At 33.2% G+C, this 15,701-nt stretch overlaps 1 protein-coding gene across 1 annotated transcript; it reads left to right on the forward strand.

The window, feature by feature from the left end:
• Window positions 1-13,343: 13,343 nt before the first annotated feature.
• Window positions 13,344-15,218, forward strand: LOC128984002 (uncharacterized). The gene is made up of 3 exons (XM_054403284.1): window positions 13,344-13,478; window positions 14,145-14,413; window positions 15,065-15,218. The coding sequence occupies exons 1-3, from the start codon at window positions 13,391-13,393 to the stop codon at window positions 15,170-15,172; spliced, it is 465 nt and encodes a 154-aa protein (XP_054259259.1). The 5' UTR covers window positions 13,344-13,390; the 3' UTR covers window positions 15,173-15,218.
• Window positions 15,219-15,701: the final 483 nt, after the last annotated feature.

Below are 15,701 nucleotides of genomic sequence, written 5' to 3' on the forward strand. Positions count from 1 at the left end.
TTGATAATAATTCTTTTAAATGTTACAATGTTTGATACTAAAGCCTAGATACCTGTCCGTTATTCAGTATAAATTTACCTTTTTTTAGTAGCCGTTTTGTGACACGAAACACGTATTGCAAACCTTTGACATTAAGGCTACAAAAAAAAGGTAAATTATACTGGAAAAGTAATATTGATTGTTTAATAACTAATATTTGTTTAAAATGAAATCTTTAGTCTTTATGAAATATTGTGTAGAGATTGCTTTAGGCCAGCGTTTTAAGGATAAATTCAACAGCAACCTTATTAATGACAAAACAGAAGACAATAAACAACAAAACACAGCATTGTCAGGTACACTAGCTCCTTTTTCAGGATAAGAATGTGAATTTTCTTCAATTTTTGCCAGCAATCCAAGCCTGGTGTTAACTTTATCATCTATTACAAAGTCCTTAATTTTTGTTGATAGCTATCTATAAAATAACCTGACTAGCAAATTTGAGGGTGTTAATCAATAAACAGCTATACTGCAATATGTATATATTAAAAAAAAAGTATTAGCCTATCTATATATTTGAACTTAGTAATGCATTTTTAAAACAGAAAGTTTAAAATGATGATCCCATGCGCTGTTAATGAGTTTCAGTTTCCTTCCACAGTTGGTTCTCTCCTGAAAAAATTAACATTATATTAATTAACATAGAATATTCGACTGGTGATAGATGTAGGCTACTCAATTTTTCAGGCATCATTCATAACAGAATTAATGAAACAAAAAATACGCTAAAGCAAAATCAAAACACCTGGGTACTTTCAATTACTTAAGTCGATTTTGGCCGTTAACTCCCCTAAAGGTATAGTTTTGCTCTGCTTGTGAACATGTTTCCGATTCCAATACAGAACACACAATGCATCTGTAGAGACTTTATTGTATTCAGTGTAAATCATTCATGAACATGGTGGGAGCTATGCTCCATATATAGGGAGGGCACCAGAACCTTGCCAAACAGATTACCGAGGACATTTGTGCTAAAAGGTCGATCTGAATTCGCATTAACTTTCGTAATAATATAAGAAGGAAAGTCCCAATGACATAGTTAATAAGGCCTGGTCCGAAATAATGTGGAAAACAGTTCCAGGTTAGGCTGAAATAAGAAGATGAAGGAGTTTCTTAGCCGGTAGCCAAGGGTAAAAAGCCTGCGGAAGTACATTGAGCCTTTAAGTGTGCATTAACAAATTTAAACTCCTAACTACAAAAGAAATTGTATTCATATTCAAAATAGTAAATTGCCACTATTACAAGTTAAAAATGGTTTTGGTTTCAATTTGTTGGTCACATTTTTATATTTTTAGATATAGAGGCATAGGCTATGTGCAAATAAATAAGCATCATAAGGCAAATGAAACATCAAGTTTTTATATTCTGCTTTGATATTGGTATAAAATTACCTTGCTTTCTGTTTACTAAGAATCCGCTTTCTTTATGGTCGAAGCCAATCCTTAATAGCAGTCTCAATTTATTTTTCTTTAGCATCTGGATATTGAAGGAGAACCGCTTCTGTAAGAAATGACAACAAGTTGCTATTATTAATAGTATGTTGCACTAGTAATGTCTCCAAACCACCAAAACTTTGAAAATGGTTTGGTTTCAAAATTCGATTAGAGAGTTTCAAGATTCAAAACTTTAAATGGAGTTTAATTTATTTCAATGATTTTGTTAATAAAACTATGTTATTACAGATTCCAATTAAGTACAGACGTATGAACAAAATCATATTAGCTCTCTTTAATTCTTATCATGCAGGCTAACCCAGAGTCTTCATTTATCAAAATATGAATCCCGGAAAGTTGGGTTATACAATAAATCAACGATTCTCATTAAAACTGAAAAAGTTAGCTTCACGTATTGAAGTATGATTTTTTTATATACAGAGTAAGAGCTGCGCATGATGATTAATTTAACAGAAATCTTATCCGTGTGCCTACACATATCTGGTCCTTTTTTACTTGAAGGACTGCAAAAACAACGAGAAGAAAGACCGGATTCGGGACGAGATCGGGGTAGAGCTGAAAGTACCTGGTGGGTACGTGATCAACAGCTGTTTGTTTTGGTTAGCCTATGTTTCATTTTAACATCCGCTTGGATCGAACTTGGTAGGTACCTATGTGTTGAGTACTGAGAAGCAATGAGAAGGTAAGTACAACTGACCACATCACTGACACACTTAAGCAACTGAATTCGTGTTTTCAGCGACACTTCCTACGTTGTGTGTGCGCCACCTAAGATCCTGCGACGGCTGCGACTACACTCCAGGAACTAGAAAATTGGCATTGCTCCCATTTACTGAGTGTGCGCAGTCCTTAAAACCTTCTTATTTCTCTGCACATTGCATGATTTATGCACAATTTCTTTGGGTTGCTTAAAAAATTTGTTTTAGGATATGAGAATGTGTGATAATAACCCTTTGAGAGGTACATTAAATTAGTCTAGTTTTTAAAGGTCATCAAAAATACAGTCGAAGAAGGGCACTTTACAGAAGGGCAGCTTTAATCTAAGAAGTAGTGTTTTTCTTACCAACTCATTTTCTTTAGATTTCTCCTTCAACGATTCTTCCAAACCATGAAGATCTTCCACTGTCCTCAAAGGGGAGCTTTCAATGAATTCGGGGAATGCATCTCCTGCTTCACAAGGTGTTCCTCGGGTTTTCAAAATTTGATCCATCTTCTCATTCAGGACCGCAAAATTCTCCCAATACGTTTTTTAACAGATTTTTTATAATGTTTTGATTGTTGATAACAACCTTTTCAAATTCTGAAATAAAAACAATTTATGAAATCAAATTTAAGATAAAACGATAGCTCGCCCCGTGGTCAAAAACTTTACCAAAACTATGTATTGTGACACCTTCTCTATTTTCCCACACACTGTAATTAAAACATGTGATTGGAATATCTTTCATTTGTTTTGATTTTCTGTTTATATTTTGTTGTTATTTCGTCATCACCATGGCAACCCATAAGACCCATGTTATTTTTTTAATGGTTTCAAATTCATTTTTCATAAAGGGATTCTGCACATCTGCAGGTAAATAGTTTTCATTTGGTACCAACCACGTGTAATTCGGTCCAGTGGTATGGTCAGGCTAGCTGTCCTAAGTTTTGCAAAAAGTTTTTCAGTACCTATATAAGATCATTCGATTTTATAACCACAAAATCTTTGTCTACTCATAATAAGGTTAAGACTAGAGATGGGCCGATACCAAAAACTGTGTGTAGCTAGGTTTGTAGTGAACATCAATCTGTTTTATAGGTACATATTTAATAGCCTACCTTATTAAAGTAATGGATCCATTTTTGAAGCAGGTAGTAGGTTTGCATGTGTTATTTTTTAGCAAAATTAAATTAACCGTGAATATATTAAAAGAGTGAGTTTTGGTTAAGTTTGCTATGCAATCATATTTTCGTGATAGGTTTTGATGTTTCCATAAGTGATTAGGATGTAAAAAATTGTACAATGATTGAGAGAGGTGATAAACCAAGAAAAGAAGAAATTTGTATGTAACCTTGACTGTAATTACGATTGCGATGAATTTTTTTGATCTTCCTTATTAGTTTAAATAAGCATACTGAGGGAAATTACAACATAGCAGAATTTTATTTTTTATGGCTATGACATTTTGTAATAATAATTTAACTTACTGTCCTTATTTGGAGTCATACCACCCGTTCCTGGCATGGCAGGAGGTTTCATTGGGGAAGTCAACTTTCTCGGAGATCTCCTCGGAGTGTTATGTTCCGCAAATTTCTTTGTGGATTTAACCAGGTCAGAGGTAGGAAAAGACGGTGGAGTTTTTAATGGGGACTTAGGCCTATCTTTGTTTTCAATTATTATTTTTTTTTTGTCTGGCCAAAGTGACTTTTTTGGTATTTTGCTGGCTGGCTCTTCTTCTTGGCTGGTTATCGAATGAACACTGAGATTCTCAGAATCTGAGGTTGAGGACTCTGGCACGTATTTTTTTATTTTTGGTTTTTTTCCTCTTCTCATCCACATCTGTATCGATGTCTGACCGAGCCTGCGCCAAGTTAGCCTTTTGTCGCGCCTTTTGAAGGTTGTCTGAAACACAAAATTAATCCTATTTGTATAAAATATATAGCCTATAGTAGCTAGGAGGAACATATTTTAAAAACTAACTCTTCAAAGAAACTGGGAAAATCATAAGAAAGTTAAATTCCCCCACCCAAGCAAACCTGCAGACTAAGTGAATTTCAACTTGTCTGAGTACATTTTTACTAACATATTTCCATAAATTAGACATATTTATTCCAAATTTGAACTTGTTCGAATAAATGTAAATTTCATCAAAGTCGGATAATTTTCTCTCAATATATCGTGCTAACGGACACATATGATAAATATAAATATATAACTTATATACCTCTAGAACTAATGGTCTTTTTGGCCTCTGGGGACTTCAAAACAAAAGATTAAATTGGTCCTTGGTCCAGGTCTTACCATGAGAACTACGGTAATAGCTTTTTTCACTATATAGGGAATTCGCTAAAAAAATACCAGTTGTAAGGGGAGTTTTTGTTTTAACACTTTGTTTCCAGTTGGCCGAAATTACCATTAGTGCCTAATACCCTTGAATATCCTTAAAGATAAGATAAAAATGTCTTACCATAGGGCTTTCTGATAATTCTCGCCTTGTATTTTGTCCAGGTTTCACCTGGAATGGGGATTGTTTGGGCTTCAATACACTTCTTTAGCTTGTCTCTAGGGAACGTAGGCCAATAACATTCATTCCCTTTGACCCAACTAGCTGGTACAACTTCTATGTCGTTTTCATCAACAAAATAGGCTATTACCCACATCCTGTAATAAAAAGGTTCAAATTAAAATATACAGGAATAATGAAAATATTACTTTACAAAAAAATCTTTTATGTAGCATAGGCCTATTGTAACAGTTTTATATTGGTTACAATTAAATATTTTAAAACCCTTATTGATTTGAATCGTACCAAATATTTAATTAAATTAAGTTTGATGTGTATGGGCCTATTTTTGTATGTTACACTCATTGCACTGTGGGCCTACACAGACATTGATGTCAGATGGTGTATATTTATTCATTTTCATTACACTGTCTCAAAAACAGCTGTCTTATGGATCGTTTTGAGTCCCTAAAGTTAGCTTTTTGCGGACTAGTCCGTAAAATTTTACGGTCTCAAATCATATGGTTATGTCAAAGCTTATCTCAAAAACAAATCAGCTGTTCTGATCCTTTAAAATGCTTCAACAATGTATACAAACTTTGTTTGTTTCTTACATAACCTAATTGATTCAGTGTTAATATTTTTTATTTTCAGCTATAATGTATGATAATGTAATGAAACATATTGTTAGTAACTTGTTCTAAAATTCTTTTTTGTGACTTAATCGAATTTCCGAGTTAAACACGATATCGTCCCATAAAAAACCTACTTTAGGGACTAGTAACAAAAACTACTATTTTATGTACCGATACCTATATCCTTATTATACAGTTATGTACGGATGTAATATGGCTTGGCCTATAAAGTAACTTAAATTTACTTACGTTATTATTTACAGCATACAATATCGTGACCTCATTATTTTACTAGGCTACTTGGGCATCACTTCAGATTATAAATGAATTAGTGTCATGGCAGCCAAGACATGTTTTTTGAACGGAAGGATTACCATCTTCTTATCAATCTCTTCGACATTCCATGTTTTCAATTCTTTGCTTTTTTTACTTATTAGGGTAATAGCAATTTTTGAGGATTTGAAAGGTTTTTTGAACAAATCCCTGACTTGCTCATATTCATAACCAATTGCCACAATTTTATTTTCTTGCGGTGAAAAGGCAAAATTGAGAATTTTTACAATGGTTTGTGATTTTAACATGCAAAATCTATCTTTTTCTTTGGAAGATATAACAAATTTCTCAAATTGAAATGCACTACAATTGTCAAGTGCCCCAAATGTTGCAACATCGTCTGCTATATGAAGCAAGCCGTGAACATTGTGTGATATCAGGTGGTTTCCATAATTTTTTTGGAAATTCACAACAAAAACCTCCAGCAGAGACCTTGCAAATTCACAATATTCTAAGCATTTGCTGGGGTTCAGGAGAATATTCATCGCCATTGAAAAGGTCGTAAAGTTTTCTGAAACATCAGGCTTGAAATCAAGCTTGTGTTTAGCCAAAATGACAGGGCCGGTGTAAAGTAAAAATTGTCTTAGCTCAGTGGCCTTCCATCTGGGAAGCTCATCCAAACTACGGGGTTTCCTGGCGAATTCCGCTGGTACAAATTTCTTAAAAGATATAATGGTCTTGTTAACTTTTTTTATTTGATTTGCTGACAATCTGTAAGTCAACTTTTCTTTGACCCACAAGGTCAAAATCTTTTTTACCACCCCTAGACATACAAGGTGCATATAGTCTAGAGGCAAGTCTCTGACTACATCTAACTAATCTAATCTCTGATCAAAATGGTTTCACCGACATGGTAATCCTCGTTTGATTGGAGCACAAACTTCTGATGGTGTCTTTTAGGCCCACTCTCTGTTGAGAAGCAAACTCGATTTTTAATATGTCTTCCCTCGTCTTCACATCGTGAGCAAGAAAAATATCCTGTGTGACTCTTTGTTTGGAGGATGAAAGATTTAGCAGGAGCATCACACACAAATCCAACGTGGGACAGATCGATAACTCTTCTGTCATTTAAATTGATCCCCTCTTCATGGTACATTTTTAATTCATCTACCAAATCTTTAAGGTATTCATTGCTATCCTTTGACTTATGGTGTCCATGATAAATAGCTATCACAAACACTGGAGAGTTAGGCAAGGATCGAATTTTACCTAGAATGGGCCATAGTTGACTACCAGAACTTTTAGCAATTGGTAAACCATCAACCAACAAATCAATTTTTTCGGGCAATACCGCTTCTTTACCAAGAATATTTTTTAGTCCTTCTGCTCCCAGGTAAAAAAAAAATCGCCCCCACTAATTTGTTTTATTGGAATGCTCCTAGGAGTCTTTAAGATTGTATGGGCATCAACTGGGAGTTCTTTAAAATCTTGGTGTTTTTTTTTTTTTAATAATGAGCAAGGAGGACAAATTAGAATGGGTCACGTTTCCTGAGATTGCCCACTCCGCCAAATCTTTCTAAAATGAATCTAAAGTCCAAATTGGATTGCCATGATGTTCGTTAATATTATAATTTAATGGAACATAGGGCCTTTCTTCTTCTATTAACGGTGAGCCTATTGTTACTAAGGAATCTTCTGATGAAATACTTAGTTGAGTGGGAGCATCTGTTTCAGAATTGTAAGTCAATGTGGTGTTAGGCCTATTAGTAGGATGAATAGATTCTTGACTACTATTTTCACTAAGGATTGCTTCTGTCGAATCATCTAAATTCAACAATGACAGTTGTTCATCTCTATCTCTTTGAACCCTTCTATAAAACTGGCGAGACAGTCTTGGATTTTTTCTGGCACTCATATTAAGTGATATGTTCTAGGCCATTGCCTTAACAACGTTTTGATTACGGTACGAAAAACCTAGAACATAGTCTATTATTAGAATTAATTCATGATGTAGTCCATGAACTGAATTATTAGACAAGGTACATACCTTTACGTCAACAGTTTAAACGTGGTGGTCAAATTCACTACATGTTTTGCCTATTTATTTGAGCGTGAAGTGAACTAGGGTATTAACAAGAATGCTTCATCCATAATCTAGAGCTGTCAAAAAGCAGTCAAGAACAAGTACACAAAGACATGTCGCACAAACAAACATTTTAAATAGGCCTACTACGAAGTAACCGATCACGATACGGAGGCTGAGTAGACTTAAAGTAGGTTATAACTAAGTAGGCCTACTTTAAATGTTAAATGTTTGCTCGTGCATTATGCCTTTAAGTGTAGCCTATTTGTTAGACTGTTTTTTGACGACTGAATAATGGATGAAGCATTCTTGTTAGGAGTTCACCCAACGTTAAGTAGCCCTACCTGAATAAAAAGGCAAAACATACGTACATAGTGAATTTCACTAGGCCTACCACATTGGAACTGTTGACATAAAGGTATGTACCTGATACCTACTTATATAATTATTATCAGTACAGTTTTAAGAACCCCCAAAAAGAAAACCTATCGATATGATAGGTTTTCCCCCCAAAAGGGGGGATTTGGGGGGCAACTCAAATATTTTAAATGTAAACCCCCTTCAAGTAACACCTCATTTTGAAGGGTTTGCAAAAACTTAAAGAATGGTGAAAACTAGAGGTCGTTATCTCTTCTCTATCCAAAATGGTAGCCCGTCAAATGTTGTGGAAAATCAATGGTAAAATTGGTTCGTAATGGTAATATTGGCTACCATTTTTGATAGAGAAAAGATAGCGAACTCTGGTTTTCACCATTCATTAAGTTTTTGTAAACCCTTCAAAATGAGGTGTTACTTGAAGGGGGTTTACATTTAAAATATTTGAGTTGCCCCCCAAATCCCCCCTTTTCCCAAAACACACTCAAAAATTTCAAAATCATAAAATGAAACTTTCTGCTAATATCGCACGACCACCAAAATGATATCTCTGTATATTTACTTGATAAAATAAATAATGAATTTAATTTTTAAAAATCCTAACTTGATGGGAATATTCTGTTCTAAAGGTATTCGAGTCGAGGGTAATCTTTTGAACGACAGGTGACAATAAGCATACATGAATTAAGCAGTTTAAAACATTATATACTAGGCTATTTGATGATAAATCTCAACAATCATATACTCTGTTTTTTTCCTTTCATTTTATTAGAGCAGTATTTTATGTTTCAGCATTCATGATACTTTTTATCTCAAAGATTTATTATTTAACTGTTTACTGTATAAGGAAATTCTTGGTTTAACTCTAAAAACTGTATGTTAGAATATATCTGTATGTTTGTATGTGTGTATGTATGTATTTACAGTATAGCCTAGTATGATGTGTAGTTATGTGTATTAGTATGTGTAGGCAATAGATTAGAATCCTTGGTGCAGTTCAAAAAATTGGAATGAATGTAAATTAGTTTAAATTTTATTTTAGCTTTTAAGTGAGTGCTTTTATGTTTATTATTTTTTATATCAGTGCAGTGTTGATTTTATTTAGATAGTGGAAGTGGACTTTGCCAACCAGACAGACGGTCAAATGACTATTGACTTTTGTGCATAAAAATAATACAATCTGTAAATTTGTAAACGATTGAGAAAAATAAAGCACTGTTATCTATCTATCTATCTATCTATATTTACTTGGAAAAATATTGGAGGGGGGTCTTGACTTTTTATTCACCGTGTATGTAATCATGGTATTATGTATATATATATATATATATATACAGGTATTATGTATATAATATATGATACATATATTATGATACTTTTAAAATCGTGATATAATTACTGTATGACATCTTAATTATAATTCTAACATTTAAATTCTAAATACAAGTTCCTTAAATCCATCCATAAAATATGGGTCATTTTTAGCAATTTAAGTTGAATTTTAAATTTTAAATTGCACCAACTTATTTAATTTAACTTATGATTTTCTTCCTACTTTATAAAATACAATCAAAGTTTCATAAATATTCTTTTTGGAAAATTTTAAAAGTAAACTTTCTAACAAAACAAAATGGTGGTTGTATGATTTTTAACAAAGCTGTTTTGAGAAGGATTTTGTACTTGATTCTCCTGTTCATTTTGACTTGTAAAACTATTTTTTACATATTTTGGCTGTTTACTTTTGCTACAGCTACAACATTTGCTACAACTTTATAGTAAAATATGAAATGATTTTATATTCCTAGAATTTTAATTCAAATTCTCAATTAAGAATAAGGAACATATATAATCAAATAATTCAGTTTTTTTTTCTTAACTTTTCACTTATGACTTATTTAAAAAAAAAAAAAAATTACAACTTTCACGTGATTTTCACGTGAAATTTTTTTACCATTTTCACTATTATATCCACTCGTAATTTTTACGTGATTTTCACGTTCACGTGTTCACCATTTTTTCACGTGATAATCACGTGATTTTCACCAAGTGTGCTGACTGGGATGTTCTTTGCAAAGTTGGACAAGTTTTTTTTATTCTAAAAGAATACATCCTCCTTCCGAACTTAGCTTCGTCGATCTCCACTATATGTCCAACACCACCAATGCGGATGTCTTGGTTCGCGACGTGATCGACAAAATCCTCCCTACAAAAAGAGTACCAGTCTACTACCGTGTTTGAAGCTAAACCAAAGTTCTGTTGAATAAATTCTTGCCGCGGTGGGGGTACGCAAAGCACGGTCGCTACAAAGTAAAATATGTCCGTAAAAGAAAGTCTTGCATTTTCAAAAACCGTGCCTTTTTCCCACTGGTGGTGAATCGAAACTTAACCTTTTTGGCTCTTGCTCGTGGCTCATACATTTTCCCGCACCTAAATACAAAATCCCCAAACTCGTCAAATACAAGTTCGTTGTTACACAAACTGTTCCCACAACGTCTTGTATGTCTATATACACCATGGTCTACAAAAAAAAAACTGTAAAATTGTACCTTCATCTTTTCTTATTGCTTCCACAAATGAAACCACTTACTTGTCACAATCACCCGCTGCCATTAATAATTTTGTACAAGTAAAAAAATAGAAACTAGGTTTCAAAAAAGTATATGAAATCAAGTATCACGTTCACAAGTTAATCAAATAAGATCGTTTACTTCAGCTGTTTTTAATATTGCTAGGTAAATTTTTTTTACATATCACACTTATTCCAAATTGTTACAAACATATAAAACCTTTAAACATCTGCAGGATGGAAAGTGTTCGCATTCTGTTAGGTAATCAAAAGATAAATTAAAACAAACAATGTGTTAAAATATTCGCCAACAGCTTAATTACATGTTATTGCAGAGTACGCGTCACTGGACATTTTACTAGCACCACATTCTTAATAATATAGTTAGGGACGTACATTCTTGATTAAGTATTTCAATTGCAACGGATACAACGAAATCACATAAAAAGCGTTCTATTTCCAAAATAAGTTTAACAATATGAAATTAGTTATTTCTTGACACTTAATGAAATCGCAATAGCAACCATTAATTTGAAGACGTTTGCTTGAAACAATAAACAGTGAGACGCAGCAGCTATCCTCATTAATCAACTTGGAGATGGCGCTGTCATCCTGTCTAGCGTTGTAATTATACTTGACCCTTCCTCATTATTTCAATCTTAAATCACAAATGTTCGAGTCAGATTGTTAGGGGACGACTATTCTTTGCATTCAGAATTGTTTCCTTTAATTTATTATCGTGTCAAATTGGTTTGAAAATGTAATATAACGTTTGAATTTATAAACATGATGGATAAAGTATATCTTTTACTTTTTCCCTAGTTGGATATTAAGATAGGTACGTAAGCTGTTTTAGCATATTTTATTAAACCGACCACTGTCTTTCCAGATTTAGATAAGGATTTCTACGCCATTCTCTGAAGTCAAACATCACCAAACAAGGATTTTCGAACAAAACACAGTGGTTGTGTGAAAAGAATGATTATTCATATAAAATCATAAACAAATTTATCATAAGTTAATTTAGCATACCAGTCTGTTTCACTTAAAAAAAAAAAAAAAAAAAAAAAAAAAAAAAACTATTTACCAAACGTTAAATAAAATATGTTAAAATAGATTTCGTCAACTTTTCACAATTTTGTAAGGGATAGTTACCCAAATATTTTTTTGATCCTTTCTACAAGAAGTGTTATCAAGAGTAATTATTTAAACCTGTACGTTGTTTCTGTTGTTGATCTACTCTTAGAAATGGACGATCACTCTGCAGCTAGAGTTAATACTTCGAAAATGTTCTTAAACTGTGGAGCTGACACCATGGGGCCTCTTTTTGTTAATCCAAACAATTTGCGCAGAACTAGCCCTGTAAAAATGTACTTGTGTATCTTAATATTCCCGGCTGTCAAATCTGTCCATCTTGAGGTATTTAGTAGCTTGACTTCAGAAGCCGTTTTTGCAGCTTAACTCGTTTTGTATCACAAAGAGGGACTGCTAGAAAATAATTTCTTGAAGAGTCTGAGTGTAGATTTTCTTTGTATTTATATTGAACTGAAGACGTCGAAACATTTCCATGGCTGATCGTGTGTGTGTCGATTGATTATTAGTTGCAGTACAATTGTTACTACTGAGGACCCCAGTCGTGGTCTGGTAGTTTTCATTGCGTGAGACGGATGGTGTGTTTATACGTTCGCAATAATAATTGCACCAAATTAAAAGGTTAAAATAATACGAAAGTGTCTTAAATGTAGAATAATGAAAATATTAAATGACTTTTGAACTAGTGTTAAGTTTTAAAGTCAACAAAATTAAAACAAAAGAAAGGTAGTTTTTCATGTATCGATAACGTAAAGAATTGTCAACAAAAATTAATGAAATATTTATACAATTATTTACCAATATGTCAATCAATTCTATATGCCAGCCTTATTTTATAGGACTATGTTCGATATGGTTCTTCGCCGAACTGTATTTACTTGTATTCCCTTTCAATATTTAAGTACATTTGAAACATTTTCAATTTTAATACATTCGTTATTATACTCAAGTCGAGTTGTTCAGAACTTTATCCTTATTGTCACTCAACGTTAATATTATTTTCGTAAAAGCGGTACTTAAATTTAAATGACTGGTCGATTAGTTGTAACCAATATTTGATCTGTAAAACACAACAAACCACCTCACTGATGAGTTTTCGTATAAAACCCTCGGTATAATAATCATGAGCTGATGTGTAACATCCACGCAAAGAAGTAATTACCCAACGCTGCGCTAAATATTGTATACAGCCTTAGAAGGTCAACAGCGTAAATAACTAGTAATGATAACATGTAGTGTATTTTTCATCGAAGACTTAAATAGCCAAAACACTTCTATCGAAAATATTTGTCACTGTTCATTAAGTTTATTGATGCTTTACTCGTCGTAAAAATGAGGTGATAAAACCTTAAGATTAACTACAGTGTTGTATAATGACTACAGAAAAATGTGGAGCCCGAATCACGAAAGTTATTTTATTTTTATTTGAAATTTTACTGGTTCTAAATTTAAAAGATTATTTACACTGATTATAAATTAAAAAAACACAGGTAAATATAGTTTACTCTAATCCTACCGACGAGAAAATCGGGTTCAACATAGATTTTATGACAAAACTATCCAAAAACATAAGATCCAAGTATCGACGGCAACATTTATCCAAACAAATTATCACTACGCAACCAGAACACATTCTAAATTCACTAAAACTTACAGAAATTATACATATTATGAACAAGTTCCCTCAAGAATTACCAAGCAAAATTTTGAAAATTTGTCCCAATTGCGCAATGGAACACTTAGGACCTCATCAACGCGGTAAGAAACTATGAATGGCTTATTAGATATAAAGGTTTACATTATTGAAAATATCGGGTTTTTAAAGATGTTGGTTCTTAATTTTTTTTTACCGCTCGGTTTTACAAAAACAAGTATAACAATATTCTAGCAGACATAGAAATACTATGACTATGTACTATGAAAGCAGACTACTGTGTAAATTTAAATCAATAAACAATGAAACCCGGGCTGTGAAACAAATATTGAGAATTATAACCTCAACTTTTCTTCATACCACTAAGTCGAGGAAAAATCGCCGGGAGTGTTTCAATATTATATAGAAACAACCTGATTATGACACATTTTTGTTTGTGTATTCATTAAAATTCTATTTTTTTCGATCATAAAAAAAACTCAACGAACCTTACACTAAGTTCATTAGGAATATTGATATTTTTTTTATATAGTTTCGTCGGATTGTCAACAGTCTGATAACTTCCGTCAGATGGTGTTTTTCACATCGTCTACCCGACCTCTATCAGTCATCTTTGTGGTCTCATGTCACCCGGTCGTTGTGTTACAAACTAAGTTTGTTGATTACAATTCCACAAATCATATTAAAATGTTTTTCATCTATAAGTTTTGTACTTGAGTACTACCCTATACCATAGACTATGTTTTATCTGTGCCTATACGATGTTGTAGGCTACGGAAGAAGCAAAGTGACGGTCAAGGACCGCTGCGCAGGCTGTGTGGAGACTCTCAAGTCGTTGTGTCGTCACTCCGAAGACATCACACTCTTCCAGATCCTCGGAGTTGTCTATCGTATCGTCATCACTGCACTGAGCTCACTAGTGGGCCTGACCATAGCCCTGCTGCCCTTGGCTGAGTTTCTGATGCTTTTGGTCCTGTATGTGGTTGAGTCCATAGCATGGACTTTGCAAGAACCTAGTGTTTCAGTCGCTGTTGCAAAAGTGAGTATTGTCTTTATTCCAAACGATTCATGTCGATAACAAAGTTGGTAAATATTTTTTCAATTATATTCATGAATTAATTGTACCAGAATTTACCCAAGCATTCACAAACTTATCACTGACACTTATTCTTACAATTAACGGTGCGCTCTACCTATCCGCCGCGCGCTAATGCAAAGGTTTAGGATCTCCGTCATTGTCGGCTTCGTTCTTAACCAATTGAGAATATGTTAATGTTAATTTTTTTTTAATTTTTTTTGTAGGTATGTATTGTTTTAATTTTTTGGTAATAGTAGAATTTTAAGTGGGAAATGACTGATAAATACATAAGCTTTAAATATATAAGCTTTTTATAGCATTTCATACATATGGATGGATTTTTAGAAGAAAATTTAAATGATGGAGTCATAAATTTAAATCTAAGGTGTAAGGAACATTCTTAAGATACAAAAAAATTAAAAGTTAACTGAGTAATTTGAGAGGACTTAAAGTCTGCAAGGGCTTCGTGCGGCGCTGTTCAATGACACAACATAGCTACTGAAGCCCGAGCTGAGATTTCTGAGCTGAGGTAGAGCGCACCCTTAAAATAATTGATGCAATTTTCATATATAATTTGATTTCAATTATATACATAAAGCTGTATTTTTGCAGGGTGTGGCAACGCTGGTCGCTGTGCTCATATTAGGCTGCATAGCAGGGTGTCTGGTCCATTATTTGATGCTGCCAACTCTACATTTGCTCTTCACGGTTTTCTCGTAGACTGCTACATGTAAACATTAAACATTAAATTACCGGCCAAAGTATACTTTGAATATTATTTTCTCCTGTAGGGTCCAAAACCATTGTAGTCTTAGGGGTAAATTGAAAAGTAAATCTAGAAAAGGATTGGTGGTAAATTTTAAGTTTAGATAGCGCAGTTAATCTTTCAAATAAAAGTATAAACTAAAGGTTTCTAATGCACAATACAATTCTATACTAGAGATTATTATATTTTCCCAGATTTCAGATCCAACCTAAAGTTTTGTTTTAGGTTTGTCTGTCCGTATTATTATTTTCCTACATTATAAAAGATTCCAAATACTTAAGGTGTTGTATTTATTGTGTTCCTCATTTCTATGTTTTACATAAAATAATTATTCAGTGAATGTGTCGAAAAATATTCGAAAATAATGAAATATTCGATATTATTGATTACAATCTTTGAGTCTCCAATGTATGTGTTAAGTTACTCGCCCGTTTATCAAATTTGAAATGTACTACCTCAAATAATTCTTGATTTAAAAACCGA

Source organism: Macrosteles quadrilineatus, unplaced genomic scaffold (genome assembly GCF_028750875.1).
Source record: "Macrosteles quadrilineatus isolate MER2022 unplaced genomic scaffold, UCM_ALF_1.0 Scaffold_2__2_contigs__length_208266976, whole genome shotgun sequence".
Taxonomy (NCBI): domain Eukaryota; kingdom Metazoa; phylum Arthropoda; class Insecta; order Hemiptera; family Cicadellidae; genus Macrosteles; species Macrosteles quadrilineatus.